General features: G+C 48.9%; 1 protein-coding gene across 3 annotated transcripts in view; it reads left to right on the plus strand.

Annotated features, from left to right (window-relative positions):
- Nucleotides 1-15500, plus strand: part of EFR3B (EFR3 homolog B) — a 1036998-nt gene that overhangs the window by 674976 nt on the left and 346522 nt on the right. For all 3 annotated transcript variants that reach the window (XM_086928032.1, XM_086928030.1, XM_086928031.1), the window contains exon 7: nucleotides 15098-15232. In XM_086928032.1, coding sequence (XP_086784158.1) covers nucleotides 15098-15232 — 135 coding nt within the window. The remainder of the gene's footprint in view (nucleotides 1-15097; nucleotides 15233-15500) is intronic.

A 15500-nucleotide genomic window follows, 5' to 3' on the forward strand; every position in this document is an offset into this window, starting at 1 on the left:
TCACGTTGGATGCAACCAAGGCCTTCGACAGGGTGAATTGGTTGTACCTGTCGGAGGCCTTGAGGAAGTTCAATGTGGGGGACAGATTTCTGAGAACGTTGAATTTGTTATATAGGTGTCCATCTGCCGCACTTTTGATAAACGGGGGTTTGACTGAGACCTTCAGGGTCACGAGGGGAACTAGGCAGGGCTGTCCCCTGTCACCCCTTCTTTTTGATGTTTATATCGAACCCTTCGCCCAAACCTTAAGAGACAGCATACTCATTAAACCTTTTATTTTTGGTGGTTGGGATAAAAAGGTGGCACTTTATGCAGATGACATTATGATTTTTACAACGAACTATGATGAAGCATACCCAGAAATAATTGACCAGGCCCTAAAATTTGGTAAAGTCTCTGGGTACGAGATTAATGCCCAAAAGACAGAGTCAATGTCCTGGAATAGTAACTCAATTGGCAACAATGGCACATCTAAAACTCAATTTCGATATCTGGGGATCAATATAGTTAAAGACATCAATTTGATTGCTTCACTTAACTTCAATAAAATAGCAGCAGAGTGCCGGAAACATATGAGAGACTGGTCACACCTTCCTCTCACTGTTTTGGGAAAGGTCAACCTAGTGAAGATGAGTATCTTACCTAAAGTTTCTTTTTTGTTCAATTCTATTCCACTTTTTTTCGATTCAAAATTGATTGCAAAGCTACAGAGCGCGATTACCAGCTTTATCTGGAATAGTAAGAGCCCAAGAATTTCGTGGAAAAAAATCAGGCGACGGAGGGAGAAGGGAGGGTTGGCTGGCCCAGATCTCCAAATCTATGCATGGGCTTTTCAGCTCACGCACACCCGTATGCTACTTAAAACCCCTACTTTAATAGGGCTGGGCCTTCTTTTTTCTACGTTACTTGAATGTGAAGGAGTAGACCAATCTGCATTTTTGTTTAAATTTGGTGACCCCAAATTCTTCAAGAAAATAAAATTGAAAGTTCTACAAGGGATTGCATCTACCTGGTATAAAGTGAGGCATGCGATAAATGTTGGATACTACTCTGGGAGGGCTCCCATATGGGATCTACCCGTCCCCCCCTCATGGACAACAGATGCCCTTATTAACCCGCTAATAGAGGCGGGTATAAATAGGTGGGACGACCTGTTTATGGATGGGACATTACTTCCATGGGACTATTTAACAAACAGAGTAGGCACAAGTTTCTCGAGATTTAAATATATTCAGATTTCCAGCTGGTCACAGGCATACAAAGAGCAGCCAGCACGGATTAGTAAGCTGCCTATAGGTGGCAATAGTGACTTAGTAACTTGCCTCTTGGACAGTCCAGTCGCAAAAAAAGAAATTTCATGTTGGTATAACAAAATAATCGATGAAATAGATGCCAACTTTCATCTACCGACGTCACTATGGGCTGAATTAATGCCAGGCGTAGATGTTGAAGAACTTTGGATAGCTTCTTGCTCAATGCTCTGGGACTTAGTTAAACCGGCATGGCTTCGTAGAAACCACTTATTCACTATACATAGGGCATACTATTCCCCTAAGAGGTTGACTAAGTTTTCGTTAACAGGCCCAGTCTTATGCCCAAGATGCGGGTTAATCGCAGCATCAGACACTCATATGTTTTATGAATGTCCAAATTTATCCGCTTTTTGGGAAGCCATTAGTAATAAGCTTTCACAATTCCTGGGTGAACATATCTCCATAGACCTTGCTCTTGTTATATTTGGTCTCAAGAATAAAATCCGAAATGCCGCAACCAATCTAATATTCTACTCCATTCTAGCGGCGCGTAGGGAGATATGTAGGCATTGGAAAGACGCTCAACCACCTACAGAGCATGAATGGCGAGTCTCACTTCTTCAAATTTCCAAACTCGATCTTGCCAGAGCAGGAAACCCCAATAGGAGAGCTTTTTGGGCAATGCTGGGATAGTAGCGATAAACCTGGGTTTTTTTTTTTTTTTTTTTTTTCCCCAGGTCCTATGATTAACACGTACATTGCTTATCCTTGCTGCCATGACTGACAGTCTTGGAGCTATGGGGGTCTCGATAATTTGGACACTATCTCCTGAGGCACATCCCCAAGCAAAATCATGTTTGGCTGTTGTGATTGGTGCTGAGGGGAACCGGTCTTCTTCCCTCCCGAATGAACTTTCTCCTACCAGCTATAAGCTGAGACAGCACTGCACGCGACCATTCTTTTCTTTGCTCTGTGGCGGTCCTTTGGTTTTGATAGATTGGAGCTATGCACGTAATATGAGGATAAAAAAAAAAGAGAGAGTGCCGGGGCTTGTAGATGCCAATACTGCTGGTGGGCCTGCAGCGCTGGTTGCGCCACCCACCGAAGCAGCCGTAAAGATGTGTCTGGGAACTGCGACCGCAGAACCCGCGTGCGGTCTCGTACTGTCACGCTAGCTGGGCAAGTGCCCCCACTTGCCAGCACCGACCCTTCCCTTGACTACATATTAGTCACCCCTATGGTAGGCCTGCGGGCAGGGTGCATTGTAGGTGCAAGGTAGGACAAGCCCTGATGTGCGTGGCATGTCCTAGTAGTGACTTACAACGAAGACCGTAGTTCACTATTGAAGGCTACCTGCTCCATTAGGCCAGACTGAGCTGCGAGGATTATTACACCCTATAATCCCCGCAGGCTCAAGGAGCATGGTAGCGAGTCATGTTTAGTATGCCTGAACTCAGGATGATAAAATAATTCTTGTAGTCAAGTTTATTTTAATATCCTGGGTTTGCAAATGCTACTTTTAGAAAGTTAGCCTTTGCTTGCTTAGCCATTTCAGCCGCCTCTGCTGGTATGTGTATCCGACTGTCTGGGATGTGTGAGTGACAGGGCTGGAGGGATGACAGGTGGTGAATGCGCAGATTACACCTTAGTGGGGGAGGTAGGAGTGCCTCTTGACTCGAACTGTCACTGTGCTCGCCCACCACAATGCTGGCTCCACCCTCCTGGGGAGCGGCGGATGACTCTGCCGGCACCTGGCCCAGGAAGGGCGAAGCCCCCATCAACAAGGTACTCTGGCCACCCCTGTCCGGACAATGCTGGCTCCACCTCCGGTGGGGCGTCTGATGCGCCTGCCCCTCACACTGAAAGCAGAAGCCGGAGTACACCCGCCGGGGTACTCCAGAACTGAGAGTGGCTATGCAAAGGCCCCCCTGGCCTGCGAGAACAAAAGATTTGGCCTATAAAAGAAGGAGCCCTGCTCCTTGAAAATTAGATCCGGTTTGGGCCACAGAAGGACTCTGCCCTACGAGAAGGACCGTGAGAGACAAGGAGGGGTGCTGACTCTTGCCTGTGTCTGGTGCCTTGCTGCTGAAGGAGAGGAAGAAGAAAAGACTACGAAAAGACTTTTGCTCTACTTGTGCCAAACTCTGCTAAAGAGATCTCCAAGGGCTTGCAACTGAACTTGCCCCCTGACCAGCGTCCCAGGACCAGTGGACGCTACCCCCTTGGAAGAAAGCGACTGCGGGTGCTGGCCATCGCCGCAGTATCGACAGAGGAATCTCCTCTAAGGCATCAACGTCATCCCGACCACCGTGACCGGGGCCCAAAGCAACAGCGAGAGCACAGTAAGGACCAGCCGGCGCTGGCCCGAACACCGTAACCGCAACTGCACCGGGAGCCCGAGAGCAAAGGGAAGGAGGACCCGTCCGGTCCGAGCTCACGAGGTGACTGCCTAGCGAGCAGTCACTCACCTGCAAAGACGGACAGTTGCCCTACGAGAATCCGTGAGGTCGGTTGCCTGCCCGACAGCCCAGCTGTGAGCTCACAGCTGCACCGACATTTGGCTGGGTACGTCCTGCACTTGGGGACCGTACTGCCACTTGTCACCGCCGCACAACCGCCGCCTCCAGGGTCGGAGCGGACGACGAGGAAAGGACCCTTCCGCCACAGAACACCGCTGCCCCGGATGACCAGTGACCTGCTCGGCTGAAGAGCCGCAACGATCAGCGACCCCGGGAAGGCAACGCGACGTGGGACAGATCCCCTGGAAGCCGCCGGCTCCACAAGAACTTTGAGTAACACCGGCCTACGGGCCTCAAGAGAACTGCATAAGAACTGTGGTAACCCGAATTAAGTAACCTGCAACCATTTTCATAAAGTATATTGACTGTATTCACAAGCCTGCTTAAAATCTATATAAAGATATATATTTTCACAGAATACAGTCTGGTCTCGTTGTGTGGTGGGTTGGTTGTAAAGGTGTACTGTTGCAAGTGTTTAACCCTATGTGCCCCAAAGATTAGCCTACGACTGCTTAAGCCACACTACCTAGAGGGTAAGCAGAGGTTGTCTGGAAGGTAACCCTCAGCCCTGACGAGGAAGAGAGAGTCCCTGCTTGTCGCTAGTGTTGCACTGCGCCAACTAGAGCCTCCCCCTTCCTACATTGGCAGCAGCGAGAGGATTTCGAATTTACACTTGCGATATCTATACCTGAGCTTCTGACCACTACACAAGGATTACGGTCCAGTTACTTAGCCACAGACTTTGCTTTTTGAATTTTGCCGAAGGAAGATTCCGAGTGCAGGAACCATGCCGGGCACAAAGAGCCTGGATGGAGCGGAGTCCACGACCTCCGAGGTGTTGGAGATAGAGTGGGATGCCGCAAAGCTGGACAAATATTCAAAGATGGAGCTGAAGTTTTTCTGTAGGAAACTAAAGGTTCCGCACGCTGGTTGCAAAAACAAGCCGGAGCTCTACAAGGCCCTGAAAGCCTGGGTGGAGTCCAGAAAGACCCCGGAAGAGCAAGACGTCCTCGCCGAGCAGAATACGACGGAGGAGCAGAATGCGCTTGGGGATCTGATCGATCTAGAGAGGCAAGACAGCGAGCACAGCTTTGGTTAAGGCCTGTCGCCAGAGGAGCTGGCGGACAGGAAGGAAACCCGAAATCACGAGAGAAAGTTGGCAGAAATGAAAATCCAGCTGGAGCTTGAAACCAAAAGAATGGCGCTGGAAGAGCGAAAGCACCAGATAGATTACGAAATAAAGATGAGGGAGATAAGTCTCAAGGAGAGAGACTTGGATCGTCCTCCCTCTGGTGGCAGCACATCGCCAGTGCAGGTAGAGTCAAGAGTGCACATCCCGAAGGACGTAGTTAAGGAGTTATTTTAGGGGGATGACATAGGACAGTGGTTTAGGGCATACGAGGTAGCCATGTCCTCCCACCGGGTCCCTGACAAGGATTGGGGAGCGGGGTTGTGGGGAAGGTTCCTTAGCGAAGGGAGAGATACCTTGCTAGATTTGCCCGTTGAGAATCAGAGATCCTATGCCCACATGAAAGAAGCTTTATTGAACAGGTACGGGCTTACCCCTGAAATGTATAGACAGAAGTTTAGGGGATGTACTAAGCGGCCTGGGAATACGTATGTGGAGTATGTGACTTACTTTTGCAGAGCACTGGATGGTTGGGTGAAAGGTAACAAAGTTAATGATTTTCAAGGTCTCTTTGATTTAATTGCATGGGAGCACTTGTCTGATCACTGTTTTCCTGAGTTACGCCAACACCTGATCGATAGCAAGCTGTCCAACCCGAGGAAGCTTGCTGAGGAGGCGGACCGCTGGCTCAGCACCAGGGTCCACAAGGGTCCCGTGGGAGATTCCGCCAAGAGTGGGCAGGGTCCCCAGCAGAAGAGTGGGGGGGACAAGGGGGGAAAACAGAAAGGGTTCCAAAAAGGCCCCCAAAGTAGTTCCCAAGGGAATCCGCAGCAGGGTTCTCAGCCTCCCCCACCCCCGAAGCAGAATGGGGCCCCGACAGGTAAACCTGTTCCAAAGGGGCCCTTCAATTGTTTCAAATGTGGCGAGCCTGGGCACATATCCAGTGACCCCAAGTGTCGCCTATTTGGAAAACCCGCACCCACTGGTGCTCCGCCCCGACAAGTGACTAGCGTTCACCTGGGAGAAGAAATGATGGTCCCGGGGGGTGGAGATCCCGTTCACATGACCCTGGTCTCGTTAGGAGACAGCGAGATGATCCCTACGAACTACCTGCCCTCTAACACTAAAAAATATGGGCAGGTGGTGATCATCAATGGTAAGGAAGCCGAGGCTCTTAGAGACACAGGAGCCAGTGTGACTGCAGTGAGGCAGCACCTGGTGTCTCAGGAGCAGGTTGTACCCCATGCCTACTGTAGGGTTATCAACGCTGATAATTCTGAGAGTCAGTGTCCGATGGCTCAAGTTCCCTTTGAGTGGGGGGGGGGTCTCTGGTACTCTGCAGGTCTGTGTGAGAAAAACCATGCCTGTTGACTGTTTGCTAGGGAACGACTTGGAGCACTCCCCTTGGGAAAAGGTGGAGAAGACGACTCACCTGCGGATGGTGGGTCTGCCTGACTGGGCGTGCGTGACCACCCAGTCGATGGCAGCCAGTAGGGGTGATCGAGAGGTCCTGGGGCCTGATGGAGAGGCCCAGGAACCGGCCTTAGGGAGAAGGCGCAGGGGGCGCGGGAAACCGGCCCCTGAAGTTCCTACGGTCCAGGAGGAGGCAGACCTTGAGGGGGATGCCCTGGAGCCTACAGGGGAACAGATCGCCGAACTGGGGGACCTGCCTGAGCTGACCCATTGGCAGCAAGAAGGAGGACCCTCCAGGGAGGAATTCTGCAGGGAGCAGAAAGAATGCCCTTCTCTCGTGGGTATGCGGCAGCAGGCTGCAGACCAGGCCAATGGTGTTCAGGCCAAAACACATTACGTGTACTGGGAGAACGACCTCCTGTATTCGGAGCCTAAGGCTGCTGAACCTGGGTCAGCCCGTGTGCTGGTGGTACCCCAGAAGTTCAGAGCCTTCCTACTGGGTCTGGCTCATGATGTGCCTTTAGCAGGACATTTGGGGATGGACAAGACCTATGACAGGCTTGTCACCCACTTCTACTGGCCCCAAATGCATAAAAGCTCAGACGCTTATTGCAGAACCTGTCCGACTTGCCAGGCAAGTGGGAAGACGGGAGGGAAGAACAAGGCCCCCCTTCAACCCTTCCCTGTGGTCGGTACGCCATTCCAGCGAGTGGGTATTGACATCGTTGGGCCTCTGGACCCCAAGACAGCCATGGGCAACAGGTTCATCCTGGTCTTGGTGGACCATGCCACCCGGTACCCTCGTCCCTGAGATTAGGCACACCTTTGGGTTCGTCACAAAGGACAGACTCCGTTGAATTTTTGTTTGATTATTTAATCGTTATTCTTGAATTCAACAAGTTCATTTATATACGATATTCATTAGAAGAAGATTTCAATTCATATCCTCATTTCATGATATCCAATTCATATTTATATCAAAAAACACACGCTCTGATGCATTTCGGGCATGGCCCTTTGTCGAGGAGCTCTGTTGGAAAAAATATCATAGTTGATATACACTATAACATATGATTGTCAAAACACAAGAAACTGTTTCAAATAACATGCTACAACGTGCAAAAACAGTGTCAATTGTGGTTTGAAAATAAATGTGTGCTCGATGGGTGTGGTGAAAATCCGTACGGGTGCCTGATGTCGGGGTAGCACAGTGACAGTATTTTTTCCAACACTGCTCCTCGACAAAGGGCCATGCCCAAATGCATCGGAGCGTGTGTTTTTTGATATAAATATGAATTGGAAATGAGGATAAGAATTGAAATATTATTCCAATGAATATCGTATATAAATGAACTTGTTGAATTCAAGAATAACGATTAAATAATCAAACAAAAATTCAACGTAGTCTGTCCTTTGTAACGAACCCAAAGGTGTGCCTAATCTCAGGGACGCACTTACGATGTTTGTGCGCAACTAAGTATCACTCATTGGGCGTATTTGGATGGTTACGCTACCTGGTGGAGCACCCAACCCCAACAAACCTTTTACTTCGACTCAAATTTTCCAGTCAACCATCGCTGTGCGCCTAGTCACTAATTAATTTGTCATCCCACTTAAACTAATAAGTGGCGAACTAAGATATACAGTGACAGTGTGGCTGAGGGACCTCATCAGAAAATTTCCTAGAGATTCTGGAAAACGGCCTAAGTGATTCATTCTTTTTGATTACTTCAGTACTGGTTTGGGAAGCTGAATGAATTTCTGCTTCCGCTCCCTCTTCCTGTTTTTTGGAATGAACTAAAGAATAGACACCCGTTATCCAGTATTAGGGTATCTTTCATAGATTCACATGCCTGAATCATTCCCCGTCGTCGGGATGGGAGCCCCCGATACATAAATAAAGTAATGTCTCATAGACATATATACATAGTAATAGGCCAAGGGCCTCTCATTAGTAACATATCCATGTCCTTTTGTAAAAAGGACCAAACTTTGCAGAAGAGCCAAATAGCTATCACCTCCCTCGGGAACCTTCCTCGAAGGAGCTCAAGTCCCTCAGATTTTCTACTGCACGTGGTGCTAAGGGAGTCTCCACTGAGCTCTGCTCAGCTTTCCTTGGTTTCTGGATTTCCAGTGCTTCTTGCTACAAAATTCCTTCATCTGTGTGGAGTTCTCAGGTTCCTCATGGCAGATACTCTTAAGAAAGGCCTTTTTAGGTCCTGCGCCTCCTGTGGTAAAAAGAGACTTCATGTGGATGATCAATACAAGGACTGTCTCTATTGTCTTTACCCAGATCATTCTTCAAAGGACTGTAAGGTATGTCGTACCTTTTCATCTAAAACCCTCAAAGACCGGGAGGGACGCCTCTAAATTTGGCTGCTGAGGCTTAAAGATAAAGACCAATCCGTGTCTTCTGAGGAGAGTGAATGTTCCTCCAAGTCTTCACATTCCTCTCAAAAGAGACCTAGGGTGGCCTCTCCAAGTCCTTCATCGCAGCCACCTCAAAAGAAGACGCACAAAAAGTCTTCAGAGGCACATTCTAAGGCTTTACCGATAAAAGTTTCTCCTCCGGAAACTATTCACACCTCCAAAAAGCCTGTTTCCACTTCGTTGACGACGGCCTCGTCGACGATGGCTTCATCGATGAGGAAATCTCCATCTACGACTTTGACTGTCACCTCCTGTTACCTCCTCGACGGCGACAGTATCAACTTCTGTGGCGTCTTGGAACTTATCCACGTTGAAGTCGACCACTTCATCGTCGACGGCTGGTAGGTCTTTCTCGTCGACGGTAAAAATAAAGAAATCGTCGCCGACGTTAAAGCCATTGATGACTCTACGATCGCCGACGAGCGTGCCCATGCCTACGTCGACGAAAGCCACCACGTCGACGTCTACCCCGTTGTCGACAAGGGCTCTGTCGACTGCGACACCGCCGACTGCGACACCGCCGACTCCAACACCGTCGACGAGAACACCGTCGACGTTACCACCAGTGGTGCCCGTCGACGACAACAGAACCTAAACTGCATAGTGCATATGTACACCTTAAGATTACGAAACGCACGCTAACACCGGCCTTAACTTATCCAAGCAGGGTCCAGCCTTTGCCACCTGCCCACCTCCTGGAGGAGGAAGACTCTGATGATGGCCGAATGTTCAGAACTGCTACAAGTCCATCTGAACTTCACGTCAAATATCACAACAGTTCGGACTATGGTGATCCGGAGTAGGAGGTCCATGTGGATTACCATGAGGAGTGCCATCCCCCTCAACTTCCTATGGTTTGCCTACCAGCGTCCCTGGTTTCCGACCTCCAATTTCTAATAACTGATTATTAACAGAGGTTTCCAACTTTACCTACGCCTCCACCTCCTCCAGTGGCCTCTCCGCTGCCAAGACCTCTGCCTTCACTTCTGATTTTACAACCTGCCCTTCCACTTCACAACCTCCACCTTCCTCGGATGATGAAGAGGAGGAGCAACACGAGGAAGTGGAACTTCAAGATTCCCAATCGACACGCGATGAGTGGGACGATTATGTAATTCCCTGTCCAGCATCCCCAGTGCCTACTCAGGCTGACTCGCCTCCTGAGGATATCGGGGGTTTCTATAACATCCTTGAGGGAGCGGCACAGCGTTTCCAAATACCTATGCCTTCCCAACAACAAGATTGCTTCCTTTATGACTTTGAAGAACCTTTCAATAAGTCTGACAGGTCTATACCTATTATCGACCAGGGTGTAAAGATTATGCAAAACCCTTCTTCTCTACCTCCGGTGCTACCTAGACTGGACAAGAAATACAGGGCTCCGGACACCGCTCCAGCTTGCCTGACCGGACACCCCAAACCTGACTCGTGTTATCACACAGGCCGCTCAGCAGAAATCTAAAAATCCTTCCGCACCACTGACCACCCCTCCAGACAAGGATGGGAGGCGGCTGGATAACATTGGGAAACGTTTTTCGTCCATGTCAGCCTTAACAGTGCGTGTGTCAACTCCTTGCCACTGTTGGGACGTTATAATCGACAAATGTGGGCAGACATCGCCCCATATCTCGGGGCTTTGCCCGAAGAGTCAAAGGAAGAAGCAAAGAAGATCTTGCTGGAGGACGAACGCTCAGCGTCCGAGATCATCGATTGCGCGATGGATATTGCATCTACTGGCTTTCGCCAACTGGTGGGCGCTGCGGTACTACGACGCCAGGGTTGGCTAAAGGCGACGGCATTCCGCCCGGAGATACAGACTAAAGTCCTTGACATGCCTTATGACGGCCAGCTTCTCTTCAGCACACACATTGGTGACGCCCTTCAGGGCATAAAAAAGGATACCGATATGGCCAGGGCTTTGGGTACCCTTCAGTTCAAAAACCCGCCTTTTCGTGGCTCAAGAGGAAGGGGACAGTCTTCTACAAGAGGACACTACCAGCACTACCGTTCTTCCTACTCCTCAAATCAACAATATCGGCCATAATACCAGCAGCGTCAACAACAGCAACAGTCGTCTTACACTAAGTCCTCCTTTCGAGGAAAAGGGGGTCGACAGAAAGACGCTGCTCGGCGACCATGACTTTTCACTGCCACAGGTCTCCACTTCCTTTCCACCTCATTTCCCACACAATTTGAAAAAGATAACAACAGATCGCTGGGTCCTCCAACTGGTTCAATTTGGACACTCGCTGGAGTTCATAAAAATTCCACCTCAAACCCCTCCTCGACCTATGCTCCACAAGAACTTACCTCTTCTACTTTTGGAGCTTTCACTGATGCTCCGGAAAGGAGCTATAGAAAGAGTTCTTCCTAGTCAACGGGGGAAGGGGTTCTACTCCCGCATTTTGCAAGTGCGGAAAAAGGAGAAGAAATGGAGACCTATACTAGAGTTGAGAAGTCTCAACAAATTTCTAAAGAAACAGTCGCTCCGCATGGTTTCTATTCAAGAGGTACTACAACTTCTCAACGCAAACGACTACATGGTGTCCTTAGATCTTCAGGACGCTTATTTTCACGTCCCAATCCACCGGAATCACAAGAAGTTCCTGAGGTTCGCTGTGCCGGGCAGACATTACCAATTTCGTGTCCTGCCCTTCGGACTCAAATCAGAGCCACACATTTTTACGAAATGCCTGTCTCCGGTGGCCGCATATCTCAGACAGCAACACCATCAAGTCTTTCTGTATCTAGACAACTGGCTCGTCAAAGCACCCTCTCTAGAAGCCGTGACCAGGTCTTCCAACGCCTGCCTTCAGCTTTTCGACCGCTTGGGATTAACTCTCAATCATGACAAGTCCACTCTCCAATCTTCCCAGCGTATAACTTTCCTGGGCACTATTCTCGACACAACCAAGAAGAATGCTTTTCCCTCACAAGAGCGGCGAGACAGGTTTGTTTCCTTGACAAATCGCATAAGATCCAAAAAGTCTCTCACAGTGCGCCTCTTTAAATCCCTGCTAGGAATGATGTCTTCCTACATCCTACTGGTTCTGCACTGTCGCCTTCACATGCGCCCTCTCCAAGAAGCGCTGTCAGCTCAATGGGTCCAATGTACAGGGTCATTCGACTATGTCATCCGGATAACCTCTCACATGGTCAAGGCTCTACAGTGGTGGATTTGCCCTCAAATCCTTTCGCAAGGCTTGCCTTTCTTGCTTCCAGCTTTTTCGCATACCTTTACAACAGATGCGTCCCTGGAAGGTTGGGGAGCTTTCCTCCAGGAACTCCGGATAAGCGGACAGTGGGCCCCTTCCGAGCGGAAGCTTCATATAAATCTCCTCGAGCTGCGAGCTGTCTACCTAGCTCTTCTGGCATTCCATCCACTGACCAAAAATTCTCTGGTGCTTGTGCATTCCTTCCACGGAGCAAAAATTCTCTGGTGCTTGTGCTATGGACAATACCACCACAATACACTATCTAAACAAACAGGGTGGAACCCGTTCTCTGACACTATCTCACGAATCGCAAAAAATCTGGAATTGGCTGCTTCTTCACAACATTTCCCTTCGGGCAGAGTAGGTGCCAGGAACAGACAATGTTCTCGCAGACTCACTAAGCAGACAACAGACAATGTGCCATGAGTGGGAGTTGAATCATCTGACTCTCAACCACATTTTCTCCCAATGGGGCACCCCTCAACAGGACCTATTCGCTACCAAACAGAATGCCAAATGCCAACACTACGCAAGCTGACGTCCCCAAAAGGGATCTCTGGGGAATGCCTTTTTCGATCGCATGGTTCAACGTCCTTGCGTACGCCTTTTCTCCAGGAGTGGTGTGGCTCACTGGTTAGAGGCTGCAGACCCGGAAGCAGAGAACGGCCTGGGATCAGGGTTCAATTCCCGACGCGGCAGGGTCGTGGATTAGGGTCAGCGGACTCGATAATTCTCGTCTCGGTGCCTACTCTAACAAGGGATCACACTCGGCAACTCTGGGCATTAGCTTGCCTCATCTCTACAACGGCCCCCCACATTCTCTGCAGGCCCTTCTCTTTGGTCTAGTAGACTAATTAAACAGTTTCTTAAAGGCCTATTAAGGACGTCCCCTCCTGTGAAGACTTTACCTCCTACTTGGCAACTTAACACAGTTCTTGCCCAGCTTATGAAACACCCCTTTGAGCCGATTCACAGAGCTTATCTTAAGTATCTTTCCAGGAAAACGGCACTCCTTCTGGCTCTTACCTCGGCAAGGTGACTAAGTGAGCTTCCGGCATTCTCAATTCAGGACCCTTTCCTTCAATTCAAACACGACTGGGTGATACTGTGGACAAATCCTAAGTTTGTACCGGAGGTCCGGTCCGACTTTCACCTCAATGAGCCCATAGTCTTGCGATCCTTCCTTTCAAATCCGCAAACGGCAGCAGAAAGGACTCTCCAATCCCTGGATCTTAAACGCTGCCTTAAATTCTACATTGACAGAACAAAGACATTTCGCAAAACAAATCAACTCATCGTGGCTTTCAGTCGACCTAGGAAAGGTCTTCCACTAACTAAACCGAATATTTCTCGATGGATCTCTGCAGCTATTACCTTCTGTCACCAGCAAGCAGGACAACCCCTGCATTCCAAGGTTCAAGCCCATTCCACTAGGGCGATCTCGACCTCCATGGCGCTCTTTGTGGGAATGCCCATTACAGACATCTGCAGAGCGGCAACATGAAAGACGCCTCATACGTTTACCAAGCATTATTGCTTGGATACAGAACTCATGAAGGATTCAGCAGTGGGACAAGCAGTGCTCCGTCATCTATTTCATTAGAGGTGAGCCTTCCTCTTCATCCCGCCATCCTCTTGTATACACGCACATTTCTCTCTGATGTTCATTTCTATTATCTCTAATGTTCATTTCTATTATTTCCAATTGCATTTTGGTACCTTCTATGTTTCACATTTATATGTTATTATCTGGTGACTTTCATACTGTACCATCCGAAATGTGCTTATCATTGCTTACTACTCTGATTCAGGCATGTGAATCTATGAAAGATACCCTAATACTGGATAAGGAATGCATTACTTACCTCTAACTGCAGTTATCCAGTATTGGTATCTTTCATAGATTCACATGCAACCCACCCACCTCCCCTGGAAGGGCTCACTTTAGTTAAATGTCGTATACTTGTAAAGCGCACAGCTGCCCCAGCAAAGGGGCGTCCCTGCGCTGTATACCGCTGGGGAACCCATCCTGGCTTTCTCCGTGAGATGGTCCCTCCTGGGCATCTCCAAGGTGAAGACAAGCATCCCCGGCGCTGATGGGGCCGTTAGTAGAGATTAAGCAAGCTATTGCCCAGAGTTGCTGAGTGGGACCCATGGTTGGCGTAGGCACCGAGGCGAGAATTATCGAGTCCGCTGACCATGGCCCAAGACCCTGCCGCATCGGGAATCAAACCCTGGTCCCGGGTCGACCTCTGCTTCCGTGTCTGCCGCCTCTAACCAGTGAGCCACACCACTCTACAAGTTCTCTCAGTAATACAACTACTTAGCACTGTGCTTATGAAAATCTGAGGGACTAGAGCTCCTTCCAGGAAGGTTCTAGAGGGTGGTGATAGCTGATTGGCTCTTCTCCAAAGTTTTGGCCTTTTTACAAAAGGACATGGATATGTTACTAATGAGAGGTCCTTGGCGTATTACTATGTATACATATCTATGAGACATTACTTTATTTATGTACCGGGGGCTCCCATCCCGACGACGGGGAATGATTCAGGCATGTGAATCCATGAAAAATACCAATACTGGATAACTGCAGTTACAGGTAAGTAACGCATTCCTTACTTATGTGCTTTTATCCTGGCCCAACAAATCCGTTAGCCTTTCCTTGGTTACCAAGACCTGAAGAGCCAAGACCAGGTATTTTTGCAGCTTTGTTCTGGATATTTAGAACTCAGGATGTGGGGTGCATTGGGGAGGTGTGCACAATGCATCTCCTGACCTAATGTTTTAGGTCACAGCGCAGTTGGTATTTCTGTAACTGGGTGCTAAAGACTTTCCTTAGAGAGGGCCTAGAACAAGGAGTACACAAGTTGCTACAGGTGAGAAACCTCTCATGAGTTTATATATCCGCTCAATGCATTGTAAACTACCAGTGTCGAAGGTACTTTAAACGTAGGTACTATGTGTGCCAAGTACATTGAATATATGCATTCATAAACTGCCGAAAGGTTTCTCACTGAAATTGTCAATTCAGACAATCCTGTGGAGAGTTACAGAAAATTCCAAATGTCGCTGCAGTGTTGCCCAGCGAGATGACTTTTTCAATCTTAAACTCATGTTGCTTCTTGTTTGCTTCCCCAGCCGCTCTCCGTCACCTCTGCAGGCCACAGAGAAAGAGAAGGAGAGTCCAGCGGAGCTGGCCGAGCGGTGTCTGCGCGAGTTGCTTGGACGTGCGGCCTACGGAAATATCAAGAACGCAATCAAGCCAGTCCTCATGTAAGGCTATGTCTGTCTTCTAAGCATATTGAGCCCCCTTATGAAATATGCCACATACACACATCAGTAGGTGCTTATACAGCAGAAATTTGAATTGTAGTAACTTTGTCTAGATGTTTGAAATCTGAAAGTAAGGACTGGGTCATACTCAAGACACCTTGGGTCCAGGCTCCATCATGGGTATGGTAAGGGCAAACTCAAGCCCTGAATTCTCAGCGGTGGAGATTAGTGATTGTGTCCGGGTGCCAGGCTGTACCTAGTGGTTTCT

This window comes from Lissotriton vulgaris, chromosome 6, assembly GCF_964263255.1.
Source record: "Lissotriton vulgaris chromosome 6, aLisVul1.2, whole genome shotgun sequence".
Taxonomy (NCBI): Eukaryota; Metazoa; Chordata; class Amphibia; order Caudata; family Salamandridae; genus Lissotriton; species Lissotriton vulgaris.